Raw genomic sequence first — 13,683 nt, forward strand, 5'->3', positions numbered from 1 at the left:
AACCATATTTCCCGATAGCAGGAGTTGAAGTTATTTTAGCTTTTCATGATAAGAATCGCGAGGAAAACTAAGCAGCTAGCTGATTATACGCAGGTGCGTTCGAAAATTATTGTCATGAGATTCTTTTCGGTATTTGTATATCTAAATGAGTTGTTTTTATCAGTCTAGTTTTTGAAGGATTTGAATATTTAACAAGAATTTCGCCGCGGTTACACCACGCACGATCAAATTTCCCTGGCCCTACAATGTAATTTTTAACAGTTAACTTGTATTGCAATTTGCATCCCTGATCCCAGAATGGTGTTTGGCGAACGTGATACATAATAATCGTTTATATTATATTTTTAACGAATAATAATTTTATGAGCAAAAACGTCGTTCTCAATGTCAAGGTAACATAACTAATAATACATTCATATTCAGCAATATACTAAAGTCTTCCATTTTTCACATTTCACAAGTTCCAAGGCAAAATTGCAGATTCAGTTAATGATCGCACAACATGGAGTTGAGCTATCTTCTTTGTGATTCCACAATCCACAACAACTAGACTGGCCCTAAAATTAAAATTAATGACACATGCCCAACTAAATAATGTAACCGAATGAAATTGAATTAACATTCCCGATTATCGATGATCGATCACATTAATTATTAACATTTTTAAACGAGTGTTTTAATTTACTGTATCTTAAGCCTAAGGTAAGGCTTACATGGGGACCCCAGGCTATTATATTTATGTTCATAATCATATAGATGATAGAGATTAGGCGGAATGTCAGGCTGAGCGCCGCCCAGTAAGGTAAGGCCAGTTTTATAGACCATAAATTTGTATAAATATGTGACTTTGAGATAATATAATATAATAATAGCTTGGCAATTGAGTGCTGAGCGCGATAATTCCCGACAGCTTGCTGGAGGGAACGCGCGGGCACGAATTTGCCAAGCTATTATGTATTATAATATTTTCCGGTTCCGAATTGGAAGGGGTGTAATCCGATACGTGCGCATGATACAATATAGTGTCTAATATATAGAACGCCAGTGTTATTTGTTTTACAACTTGCCGCCAGCCAGTCTGAGGTCTATGCTGATAATACCTTGGCTTCCCTTGCGGGATATATCGGCAAATTATCAGCTCTCAGTGTCCGAGACTTTTAGTGGATATAATTCCCGGAAGGTATTATAACTATAAGTAGCTGTAGAATTTACCGCTATAATTACATCGTATACTTCTAGTTCTAGCCAATAGCTTACTTACAGTTACTGTCTTTTATCTGGCATTAAGGTTAGGGGTCTCATCATGGTCTTGAGTAAATCTTAGTTTATCTTTCGACTTTCGAAACCGTTCGATCCATAATTACCATTCTGCAATCATGATTTACGAACCACCTGTAAATAATCATTGCCGATGAATTTCGCTTAGATCTTCGTTAAACTTTAAATGTTAAAGGGCACAGCTTTCGACTTTCGCTTATTCAAGTTCAAGTTCGTGCCTTTTAATTTAAATTTGTAAATTGGACGTAAAATTTATAAACCAGACTTGGCTCGGGAATGAATTTTCACTTGCAGACGAATAACTCTGAACTCGCACCTGAGCTGTGACCGCGACAACTCGATATTTTAATCTGGTTACTAATGAGTCATACTCGATCATAGTACCAGTAGTAGTCGGGGTATCGTTAATAATAATAACTGCACGGCTTATAGTTTGTAATTATAATATTGGCCAAATTGGGGGTACGAGTGGCCAGTTCTTACCGCCGCGAACATGTGCTACAAATGAACTGCTCAACTTAATTATAATTAAAAATATAAATATAATCAACTGTTAGCCACTCGTTCACTTTCTGAAGTTCATTATCATATGTATTTCCTTGGGGCTTGGGGCAATCAAAAATGTGCTCCAACATCGCAATTCGCAACACAAGTTCATTTTATATTACCTAGAAGTTTGAGTTTATAGACCAAACATCGACAGTTAGAATTAGGTACTGTCAGAAAATGTTGAGTAACACGTGTATTGATGTGAATCACTAGATCATCAGAGCATATGAACTATCCACATGAAACGTAGGCCTCACAAACTATTATACTATGAGTATGACGTAGGCCTTCTATATCATCAATTTTTATCAACTAAATTAAAGACCACGCTTCAATAAATTTGTTTAATGTCCATGCGAGATAAAATTTCCATTAAGTGACAAGATTTACTAAGTTTCCTTAAATTCAATACCTTTTACTATTACTCGGCAGTCGGCTTAAACCTGTAGCTGTTAACAGCCATGAAATTATGTTGGGTGTCTATTTGCTCTGTCCAGCTGACATTTAATCCACAAAACCAGGTGCTTATAATTCCATTTCCACTAAGTCCTTGTCCTTAATATTATTGGAAAAGTGTTTCTAATTTAATCATGAAATGTTGGCTTAATCTATTCTTCAGTAAATATTATTTCGTCCATTACATTTCCGATTTGTTATAAACTTCATTTCACAATCTGAAATTTGATTTGATTTTATAAATTTGAGTGCTGAACTATACATCCTTTAACTTTCCACATCTAAAATTGATAGTTTGCTGTTGTTCATTTGTCATTGGCAGATACATATGATGTTTAGGTTCAAAAGTAGTTTGTAGTTTAATATTATATATTAAACGGGCATATCCTGTCCAAACCCAGGATGCACGGCATAAAGAATTTGTTTTAACTTGTTTGTATGAAAAGCATCAATATATAATCTTAATCTAAAACTGTTATGTCACTTGCCTGCCCACAAAAGACATGGACAACGAGAACTTACATTTTTTCGTGTTGCGTAAGCTAAGCTAACTGCAAGTTTTTACTTTAAACATAGGCATTATTTTCAAGATATCTACTAGTACTGTGAAGTGGACGGAGCCCTTTGTAACACTTTGTAGCGCTGGAAGTGGACCTTATACCGTATAAAATACAGGTGCAGGTTCTGTAAATCCGAAATTATTAACTATGCCGATTCGCTTTTTAATAGAGTTACAGGTGCAGTGATAATTGCACCCTCATAATAGTGACCAGTGAGACTTGAGCGACGTTCTTAATAAAAATGGTGGATAAATTACTACACATAATTAATGCCTCTGTGCTTGGAAGTAAGCCTCGATAGTCGATACTAGTAATAATCGCATGTTTGCACGCGTCTGTCAATATGTACAGTGAAACTGATGCCACGAGGCATTCCGTATTTACTTTTAGTTCTTAATGCTGTGCACCTTGCCAAGTTGAAATATTTGACGACCTAAATTACTAAACATCTTTTATACAAGTTTATGATTATAACGAGAACAAAACATTTAGCAAATGTCTGAAACTTCAACGGGAATATTAACCCTAGCAGAAACAGGGTTCACTAACCGGGTAACAGCAACCAGCGAATATCCTGACCCTGATAATACGCATAACCTCGGGCACACAACAAACATTGTGATCCTAGTGTGTACATTCACTCTAGCAGTTCTGGCAGTGTCCCTTAATTTGGGGGTGGTCACTTTCTATCGGAGCCAGATCAGAAACTTAGTACCCTTCATCTACTCGATATTAGGGGGAAGTGACTTGTGTACCGGGATCTGTGCAGGCCTACACTCTGTTATCTTCTTAGTGTTGCTAGTAGTTAAAGATAAGGAGGATGTCATCCTCTTCTGGATCACATTCCTCTCGTACTACACTACCATGATCTCCTTCAGATTGTCCGCCTTTGTAAGTTTGGTGTTCTCGGTCATCCGTACCATCAACATCTTATCACCATTTAGCAGGATCATCAGAGGAGCAGTTTACATTTCCATAGCAATTTGCTTTGCATTCATATTGGCATTGACCTCGGCAGAAATAGTTCTACTAGAATTTAGTACTACTAATTCAGTCAAATTCATGAAAAGTCACTTCTTTCGACCAGGAAGCCTGAATCAACTGTACGTTTCATCGCTTAGAGGTGAAACCCTGAGTAACAAACACATGTGTGCGATAAACTGGGCATCCACCCTGCCAACCATTCTCCCAGCTACTCTGGCATTGATAGCCACCGTCGTGCAAATCTACTCTCTCCTCAGACCTGAAGTAACGAGCTGCAACATTGATACAAGGAAAGACACCGATAGTACAAAGAAGAGAATAAGCATCACGATCGCCACCATTTCCACTATCTTCTTCCTCTGCTCGCTGTTTATGCTGGCCCAACCCATCATATTCTGTAATAAAATGTTCCCCGAGGACGTGAGGAGAAGGAGAGCTGTCCTGTACATGTCCGGGTATATACCACTGTTCCTGAACGCCGCACTTAACCCACTAATCCTGATACTGAGAGGCGAGAAACTGAATAAGTACATCAGAGACAAACTGGGGATAAGACAAGGCCAGTCTGAGGGAGAGGTATATGGAATGAGGAGCATGAAGAAGGAGGGGCAGAGAGTGGGCGGGAGTCCAGCTGGTGAGCGGACTGAATCACTACCGGACTGAATCCCTAACGGACTGAATCACTACCAATCACTATTGGTAGGGATTGAGGTATATTTTCGGACTGAATCACTACCGGACTAAATCACTACCGCTAATATCTAGACCTAACCACTTTGATGTGATCCCTACTGAACTTTGCAATAAAGGCATAATTATTCGTGAGGAAGACATAGTGGTATAAGATAAACACAGGCGTTGCGGGTTTATATATTATTCCCGCTAGCTGATTGAGATACCGAGCATGTGAAGGTTCACATCACTGTATTGTCGTATAGCAGGTCATTATGGATGACTTGATCCGAACCAGTTCTCATTAGGGCTCCTCGTTGCGTACGTAAGTCTGTGGATCACATGTCTGACAGGCCCCATAGCAAGCACTCCATGAGAGCCCCGGCTCAGATCATGTCATGATATTAGAACTAGTGAACTAAGATCAACTGGTAGGGATTGAGGTACATTTTCGGATCGAATCCCTAACGGACTAAATCACTACCAGTAGTGATATTTGGGTGGTAGTGATTCCGTCCGTTAGGGATTCAGTCCTACAATCAAGTGACCCACGGCCACCCCGTGTCTCTCTTCATTGAGAAACTGTCTTAATTAGAATATGACCTTAATGATAAGTAATTAGTTTGATTAACAACAATAGGAACAGTATTGATCCCAGAATGTTCCTGTTCGATAGACTAAATCTGATCATCCTATGATTTATTAATCATTATAACAAACAAATGTGTTTTACTAGCTCAATGATTTGTTTCTGTATACTATTTTTGTGATACATATCGTCATAACTATATGGCAAACAACGAAAAAATCATCCTGATATTAAAAATTAGATAAATGAAATACAAAGCTTGAACAAATTAAATTTGTTAGGTTTTAAAAATAAGCTTTACAGTTGAACAAAAAAGCTTGAATAAAAGAAAACAAACTTATTTTCTTTATTTTGCAGTGTGCACAGCCTAAAAGTGTGCAATGCCTAAAAGCGGTCCTTTAAAGTACTAAACGCACGATTAAAGATTATGAACCAGTTTTTCATCGTACGATCTCTCAAGAAAGGCCTGCCTAATAGCGAAAAGTCAGTCTTAATGTTTTTCCAACCGCAATGACGTTGAAGCACCGTCAGGTAATGAACACTGTAGATACCATCTCACAGTAAAACATTACACCTGAAAGTGTAAACGAAAAAAGAAGGACCCTCACCACTTGGTCTCCGGTTTCAGTTTGTACGCTTGATACGCGGCCAGAGTGAAGAATGACAACTCTGTCTCGGACATCACTCCACACTCCTCTAGGGTCTTCTCTCCGGGGAGGATCAACAGCTCATCATCCTCTAGGTTGATGACGATATCATTTGCTTTGAAGCTGCCGGCTTGGTGGGATATCTTGAGGGTATCGTAGGGGTGTGTTTTGAAGGGTGGTGGGATACCTTTTACTGATTTGAGGTCCTGGACAAGACGAGCGATGAATTGGTCTACTGTTTGAGTGATGTCCACCTCTCGGATAGGAATGGTGCGGATTGTGCGGTATTCGAAATTTCGAATAAGCCGAACCGTAACTATCATGTAATCACCTATCTTGGCGATAAGTCGGTTAGGTGATAATAATTCAGACAATTTGATATTCAAAATGTTTTGATTGAAAATATTATAGTTTTGTCTATAATCATGATTTCAATACTCATCGAATTTTGATGTCAATCATCAATCAATCACTCTAAGCCATTTGTATACTTTAAAGCTCTGAAGAATTGAAACATGGATATGAAATCTTGAAAAAAAAAACCACCACAAGGAAACACATAGTTTTGAAACAAAGAAAAAAGTTTTAGATCTCAAAAGTTAGAGAGTTAAACAAAATCTTGACTTTCAACAGGCAAGAGAGCTCAACACATACGGAGTTTGTTGGATGTAGAAACGCTATTTTAACAAAGGGTGACAAGACATAATCCAGACATTAATAAATATTAAAGATCTTCTTAGGTTAGACTTCTGGATCGAAATGTCTCGAATCACACCCGTTTGAGCATGTATGTTTTTAGATTTTGATTTGATAAATACCCAGTTATCTTTTACTAATATAAGCGCGGCAGCTGTTAGTTTCCTATTCACTCAACATATCAAATATAATAGTTCAGTATCAAACTCGACCACCAGAAAAATTACGATTTTGATTAAAAATCACGTGACTAAAACCACGTGGCAACTAAAGAGTTTTCCTAAACTAGAATCAATAATCAATCCGACTCTAAAAACCACAAAACGACACCAAGATTTAATCTCTCAAGAAAACTGAGACTCTGGGGTGTCTGGAATCAGATCCTGCCAAATCCTCATGGAGCAGCGACAATTTTAGTTGGTCTGACTTGAAAGCTGATTGGACGTCTTGAGCACCACACCCACTGCGATCGTTTTACCTGTAAAAGGTAACCATAAAACAAATCGTATTACATACTGAACTAAAAATGAACAATGCCGGTTTTAAATAGAGTTGTTTGTGTCAACTGTAAAATAAATTTGAACCAGACTAAACAGCGACAGCAAACAGTAACTTCAAACCACAGTTCTAATCGACCACTAACCTTCATCCCTCAACGTGAATCTGCCCAACTGAGGGAACTGATCAAAAGACTCGATACAAATGGGTGTGGCCAGCTGTAACTTAGCGAACACCACCTCCCGTTCTTTAGCGCAGCGCGGCTTAACTGGCTTCCCATTCTTTTCCACCATCTTCTTACCTGTCTTCTTATCCATCAGACCAACCAGTTCCTGTAGAGACAAAATTGTTTATTTTTGGTCTCTTGGATGGTTGCCAAAATAAATTATTTATAATTTTGATTGATGGAGATAAAACCTTCCAGAGATTTTCTTATAATAGTATTGAAACCTCTGTGCAACGCAACACCAAGATAATGTCCTGTTTACCTCAAAAGATACTTCAGTGACCGAAGAGTGAATGTGCATGATACAATTGAAACCAGGAGCTATGATATTCCGCAGCTCCACAAGTTGAATCTTTGCTAAGAATCTGTCGGCTATTTTACACAAGCTATCCATACTGCACAGCACAAATCCTGCAGGATAGAGAAAAGTCACTTTTAGAAATTTCTACTGTATTGATTACTATAAGTCGCACCTTAATAATAAGTGGTCGGATTGCCCAGCCTTAGAAGGCATAATTATTATTTTCCGTTGAAACTACTGAAGATCTAGATTTGGTATTATCACTGACCTGGAGAAATGTCTTCTTCTTCAACGTTTCTCAGTTTCAGTTTCACGTTGTCTCCAGACTCAGCCACCTCTGAGTCCATGTCGTCGATCAGAATTTCCGCGATTTGCACCACCGTCTGTAAAGAGTGTGTTGCGTAAGAAAAACATAATAAAACAAATCAAATGCAATTAAGTACAGCAACCTTGACCCTTCATTCATCTGACAAACAAAAGGTATTCGATAGATTCACAACATTTTTGGATTCCTTACCTTGTTTGGCATAATAGTAAGGCTCTGATTTTTGCGGCATTCCCCACTTATAACTTTTCCCATAACCATAGTTCCCATATCCTTAAACTTCTCAACGATAGACATCCTGAAAGATTATCATGGTTAAAAATAGAAGGCACTGAGTATTTAAAGCTTATTCGAACAGAGCAAATTATGGTGGATTCTACCTAATCAAGAGAATATCTAAGTTGATTAACAGGTATCAATTCTAAAGAAAAGGTGCTAAACATTACATACTATTTGACAGAATTTCTCATATTACCTGAATGGCTTGCCGGTTTGATTTGTCTTAAACGATGGCAATTCGTCCAAATAGCTCAAGAATGGCGGTCCTTTGTACCAAGGACACACTTTGGGATCTAGCGGTTCCTTTAGATTAGCTCCAGTTAGACCTGATGCAGGCATAAACTTGATGTCACTTGTCTTGAAGCCACTTTGCTTTAAGAAGGGCAGCAATCGACTGCAAATGTCATCGTATCTGAGAAAATGAGAATACAATCAGAGCGGAAACATAGTTACGTATTTAAGTTCAGAAGTGGTTATTGAATAGCGAATAAATAGTGAGGGGGTTAGGGACAAACCTTCCTTTGTCCCATTCTACTGAGGGGTCGTCCATTTTGTTGATTAACACAATTAGATGCTTCACGCCTGCAGTCTTTGCGAGCAAAGCGTGCTCTCTAGTCTGACCACCTCTGTCGAATCCTGTTTCAAATTCTCCCTTTCTTGCTGAGATTACCTGACAGATGGAACATGTCTTGAAAAACGAATTTCGGTTTAAAAAATCGTTAAGATATTTCTGCCCAAAATTCAATGAACTGAACATATATATATATATATACGTCGTTTACAAAGGGGATTCCAAATAAAAATATCAGATGTTTTCTTACCAAGATTCCCACATCAGCCTGAGCAGCACCTCCTATCATATTAGACACAAAGCACCTATGGCCGGGGGCATCCAAAAGGGTGAATCTCTTCTTCTCTGTTTCAAAGAATCCACGGCCGACTTCGACAGTCTTTCCCTTGTCTCGCTCTTCATCATTTGTGTCCAGTGCCCACGATAAGTACCACGATTCTCTGTTCATTTCCTTAGCTTCGCGCTCGAACTTCTCCAACGTTCGTTTGTCCACCTGTAAAGTAGTTGGTTCTGTCAATAACGATGTGAGATAAGTCAAATTAGAACGGAAAGATGAAAACCACTATAATTAAATTTTAGATAAAACAAAGATAATCTGACCTGTCCTGTCAGATAGAGAATGTGTCCACCAATAGTGCTCTTTCCGGCGTCCACGTGACCGATAAAAACAATATTAACGTTATCCTTCCTCTTCTCCTTTGGTGGCGGGGGCGGCTTCTTAACTGCAATATCAATACTTACAGAGCCATCAAAACTTAGTTTAAATCCTTTAAAAAAATGAGTTTTCGTTTTCAAAATCTGTAGTGAGTAAAATAGTCAAATAGGAAATACAAAGGGATCCGAGCGACTTTACTGGGCCCAGAAAATTCCCTCCACGACAAAAAAGCGCTGTTTCTGAGGTGGAAACCCCCGAGGCAAAGGCTTCGATTTTTGGAGGTAAAACAGGTAAACTTATCTAAAAGGGAATCAGATAAAACTAATTTGTTCCAGTCTGTAAAACAGACAACAATAATTGCCCTAACCTGGTGCTGGTTGTGGTACAGCAGCTGGTACTGGGGCTTCTGGTTCCGATTCTTCTTCAACCTCCATTACTTCTTCTTCTGGTTCTTCTTCTGTTACTGGTGGTTCTTCTTCCATCTTTATTGGCTCTTCCAGTTTGATTATTTTAGGTTCCACAGGATCATTTCTGTGAATAATTTTTTTGGTCACTGGTAAATATCTCTATTACTCCATCATAATCACAATTGACGAATAAAATTGGTCGTTGAGCTTAAGAATGTAATAACTAACCTGTTTGAGTCTGATACGGGGTTCTCTACCAATTTAGGCTGTAAGTGCCCATTGAACTGAAGAGGTAAGGGGACAGGAGCTGGATCGAATCTGGGGACGAATGATGGAGCGAAGGCGCTAGGTACAAAAGCCGGGGCCTCGATATTAAGATTACCTAAGTTACGAGCTGCGTTGTCGACTTCGTAGTCGTCTTCCCATGATTCTGGTTCATGTGACATGCTGTAAATAGTAGCGGAGTTTACAGGGCATTAGAGACTATGTTGGGGAGTTGTAAGTTGGACACGTTTGTTTGAAACCCCACGGTGGAGGGTGGCGTGTGCCGCAATTTATTACTGCACTAGTAATCTTGACTCGATGAAAGAAGAGTCTACAAGTTATATAATAAAGAGACTGTAGGATAAAACATAATTATTCACATTTAAATAATTAAAAAGATGAAGTCTGCAAAGCCGTAAAAGAGACCGAAAATGAAAATTTAACAACCCGGTATATATTCTATTCTACAATTATACGAACAAATCATCGCGTGAAGATGAGAAAGACCTCAAGATTTTCGTGACATTTTAACGCCGCGCGTTACGCAAACCAACAATTTTCGGCTCTAAAACGTGCCCGAGGCAGGACCAGTTCATGTGACGTAACTCCAGTCTCCACAGTCCACGGTTTACTCTAAATTGCAACATTTAATGGCCAAATCACATAACAACATTCGCATCATCGTCTCCGACTCTTTCTGACTCTTTTTTCTTCTCCAAAACGTTCTTAAACTGCTCAGTCATAACCTTCCTGACCTCATTCAGAGCTCCCTTAGTGTAGAACCCATGCTCATGAGAATACACGTCAGTTTCAAAGTTTTTGAGGACTGCTTGACATCTTGTGTCCTGTATATCACAAACCTGGACAAGAAGTATTAATCATTAGCATTAAGTTAAGCACTTTAAGTGCATTGTCATCATTATTTTTACATAGTTTAATAGATTACATAACTTAGTATGATGCGTCTACTGATACGATATATCGGTGCGGACTAAGATTTGTACAATCGTCAACATTATTTTTACTCCATACCACATACACACTCATCATTGGCGGTTGGCAGTTGCAACGTTTCGCAATTATACTATACATGCTTGATAAGCTTTTAACTTTCAACATATATTATGTTGAAAGTTTAAGGCTTGAATGAATACGTTCCAGTAAAACTGATTCCTATAATTATCAGTAATGGCCCTCAAATTAAGAGAATTATATCCTATAATTACAATATAATAACCCTTAACCACAAGCAACCTGGTAATGCGACTGTCGTTTAAAAGGAAGCTTGTCAGCTTTGTAGATATGACTTGTTAAAGCATCCTCGCTCGATTCTATCTCACTCGTCTCAGGTTTACCAATCCTTGACCTGTTCGTCTTGTTGTAACTGTACCGCTGTGGAAGGTGTGGTCTTTAAAAATAAGGATAGGTATCCCACAAAATAGTTAAAAGTTGGTGTATAAAACCGTGATTAGCGCTTATTTCTCAGAAATGTGATTCTTAGTATCATTATATAAATGAATTGAAGTAGAACTTTATATTTTAATATTTTCACCACTACTTTAAATACTATTTATAGTTATATATATAACGAGTTATATTATACAACGAATAATTTGAGGAAGCGATGTAACAGAGCCAATGTATTTAAAGTCCCCAATCATTACAACCTGCTAATTTCACTGCCTCTTAATACAACACAGTACAATACATAATACATAATACATAATACATATACCCCATATAACATATTCATATCATCATACCATTAGGATATTAACGAGAAGCGTTTAAGTGTGGTGGATACTTTAAGTCAAACAGTTGCTTTATATGGACATATTACATAGAAATAAGACACATTGTCTCGTTTTACCTCAATATGACCAGCAGTCTCTCAATATGACCAGCAGTCTCTCAATATGACCAGCAGTCTCTCAATATGACCAGCAGTCTCTCAATATGACCAGCAGTCTCTCAATATGACCAGCAGTCTCTCAATATGACCAGCAGTCTCTCAATATGACCAGGTCTCTCAATATGACCAGCAGTCTCTCAATATGACCAGGTCTCTCAATATGACCAGCAGTCTCTCAATATGACCAGCAGTCTCTCGATATGACTAACAGTCTCTCGAAGATGGTCCGCTATACTTTTTATAAACGTTTTTAAATTCAATCATAACTTAAAGAATTAGTAACGTGGAGTAAAGTATAATTAAATAAAAGTAAAGTAGAGTGGAGTGAAAAGTAAAGAAAAGTCGATATAAGATAAACTTGTCACTATATGGTGCTGTCACTATATAATAGTGCGTTTTGCACGCTATATAGTGACAAATATCAGCTGTCATTATAAAGTGCTTGTCATTATATAGTGTTGTCACTATATAGTGCGATTACCGACCAGATTACAGGGAGAGTGTGTGAAACTAACCTTGACAGCAGATTTAGCCTGAACTATTCTCGGTGCTCTGAAGTCTATAAGTTGGTAGGTTCTGTTTAGGGCGTTTGTTCTCGGGTCACAACCCAACTTAATCCACATACCTCTCCACGGACCTGTAGGTGAAAAAGTTCGTTTAACATTGCATACTGGCATTAGTTTGAAAAATTTACAGAATTTCGAATTGTTTGCTCAAACATTAAAGTTTAAAATTGAGATAAAGCTACTAACTATACTAACCAGTGTTACAGTAGAATTAAGGTTTAAAGTTGAGATAAAGCTACTAACTATACTAACCAGTGTTACAGTAGAATTAAGGTTTAAAGTTGAGATAAAGCTACTAACTATACTAACCAGTGTTACAGTAGAATTAAGGTTTAAAGTTGAGATAAAGCTACTAACTATACTAACCAGTGTTACAGTAGAATTAAGGTTTAAAGTTGAGATAAAGCTACTAACTATACTAACCAGTGTTACAGTAGAATTAAGGTTTAAAGTTGAGATAAAGCTACTAACTATACTAACCAGTGTTACAGTAGAATTAAGGTTTAAAGTTGAGATAAAGCTACTAACTATACTAACCAGTGTTACAGTAGAATTAAGGTTTAAAATTGAGATAAAGCTATTAACTATACTAACCAGTGTTACAGTAGAATTAAGGTTTAAAGTTGAGATAAAGCTACTAACTATACTAACCAGTGTTACAGTAGAATTAAGGTTTAAAGTTGAGATAAAGCTACTAACTATACTAACCAGTGTTACAGTAGAATTAAGGTTTAAAATTGAGATAAAGCTATTAACTATACTAACCAGTGTTACAGTAGAATTAAGGTTTAAAGTTGAGATAAAGCTACTAACTATACTAACCAGTGTTACAGTAGAATTAAGGTTTAAAGTTGAGATAAAGCTACTAACTATACTAACCAGTGTTACAGTAGAATTAAGGTTTAAAGTTGAGATAAAGCTACTAACTATACTAACCAGTGTTACAGTAGAATTAAGGTTTAAAGTTGAGATAAAGCTACTAACTATACTAACCAGTGTTACAGTAGAATTAAGGTTTAAAATTGAGATAAAGCTATTAACTATACTAACCAGTGTTACAGTAGAATTAAGGTTTAAAGTTGAGATAAAGCTACTAACTATACTAACCAGTGTTACAGTAGAATTAAGGTTTAAAGTTGAGATAAAGCTACTAACTATACTAACCAGTGTTACAGTAGAATTAAGGTTTAAAATTGAGATAAAGCTATTAACTATACTAACCAGTGTTACAGTAGAATTAAGGTTTAA

The 13,683-nt window shown here is 37.4% G+C and overlaps 3 protein-coding genes across 5 annotated transcripts in view; all 3 read right to left on the minus strand.

The window, feature by feature from the left end:
- Window positions 1–5,692: 5,692 nt before the first annotated feature.
- Window positions 5,693–6,058, minus strand: LOC134813281 (UPF0538 protein C2orf76 homolog). Its single transcript, XM_063820970.1, has one exon. The coding sequence runs from the start codon at window positions 6,056–6,058 to the stop codon at window positions 5,693–5,695; it is 366 nt and encodes a 121-aa protein (XP_063677040.1).
- Window positions 6,059–6,298: 240 nt separating this feature from the next.
- Window positions 6,299–13,683, minus strand: part of LOC134813307 (eukaryotic peptide chain release factor GTP-binding subunit ERF3A-like) — a 90,534-nt gene continuing 83,149 nt past the window's right edge. For all 3 annotated transcript variants that reach the window (XM_063821001.1, XM_063821002.1, XM_063821000.1), the window contains exons 2-12: window positions 9,922–10,140; window positions 9,654–9,817; window positions 9,232–9,353; window positions 8,882–9,124; window positions 8,576–8,730; window positions 8,257–8,472; window positions 7,974–8,079; window positions 7,725–7,839; window positions 7,418–7,566; window positions 7,075–7,261; window positions 6,299–6,909 (exon numbers count right to left, since the gene is read on the minus strand). In XM_063821001.1, coding sequence (XP_063677071.1) covers window positions 6,845–6,909; window positions 7,075–7,261; window positions 7,418–7,566; window positions 7,725–7,839; window positions 7,974–8,079; window positions 8,257–8,472; window positions 8,576–8,730; window positions 8,882–9,124; window positions 9,232–9,353; window positions 9,654–9,817; window positions 9,922–10,139 — 1,740 coding nt within the window. In that variant the 5' untranslated portion in view covers window position 10,140 and the 3' untranslated portion in view covers window positions 6,299–6,844. The remainder of the gene's footprint in view (window positions 6,910–7,074; window positions 7,262–7,417; window positions 7,567–7,724; window positions 7,840–7,973; window positions 8,080–8,256; window positions 8,473–8,575; window positions 8,731–8,881; window positions 9,125–9,231; window positions 9,354–9,653; window positions 9,818–9,921; window positions 10,141–13,683) is intronic.
- LOC134813312 (general transcription factor 3C polypeptide 5-like) lies at window positions 10,320–12,641 on the minus strand. The gene is made up of 4 exons (XM_063821009.1): window positions 12,631–12,641; window positions 12,385–12,506; window positions 11,212–11,349; window positions 10,320–10,817 (listed from the first exon to the last, which is right to left on the minus strand). The coding sequence occupies exons 2-4, from the start codon at window positions 12,490–12,492 to the stop codon at window positions 10,617–10,619; spliced, it is 447 nt and encodes a 148-aa protein (XP_063677079.1). The 5' UTR covers window positions 12,493–12,506; window positions 12,631–12,641; the 3' UTR covers window positions 10,320–10,616.

The sequence above is a fragment of the Bolinopsis microptera genome, chromosome 3 (genome assembly GCF_026151205.1).
Source record: "Bolinopsis microptera isolate Bmic1 chromosome 3, MBARI_Bmic_1.0, whole genome shotgun sequence".
In the NCBI taxonomy this organism is placed as follows: Eukaryota; Metazoa; Ctenophora; class Tentaculata; order Lobata; family Bolinopsidae; genus Bolinopsis; species Bolinopsis microptera.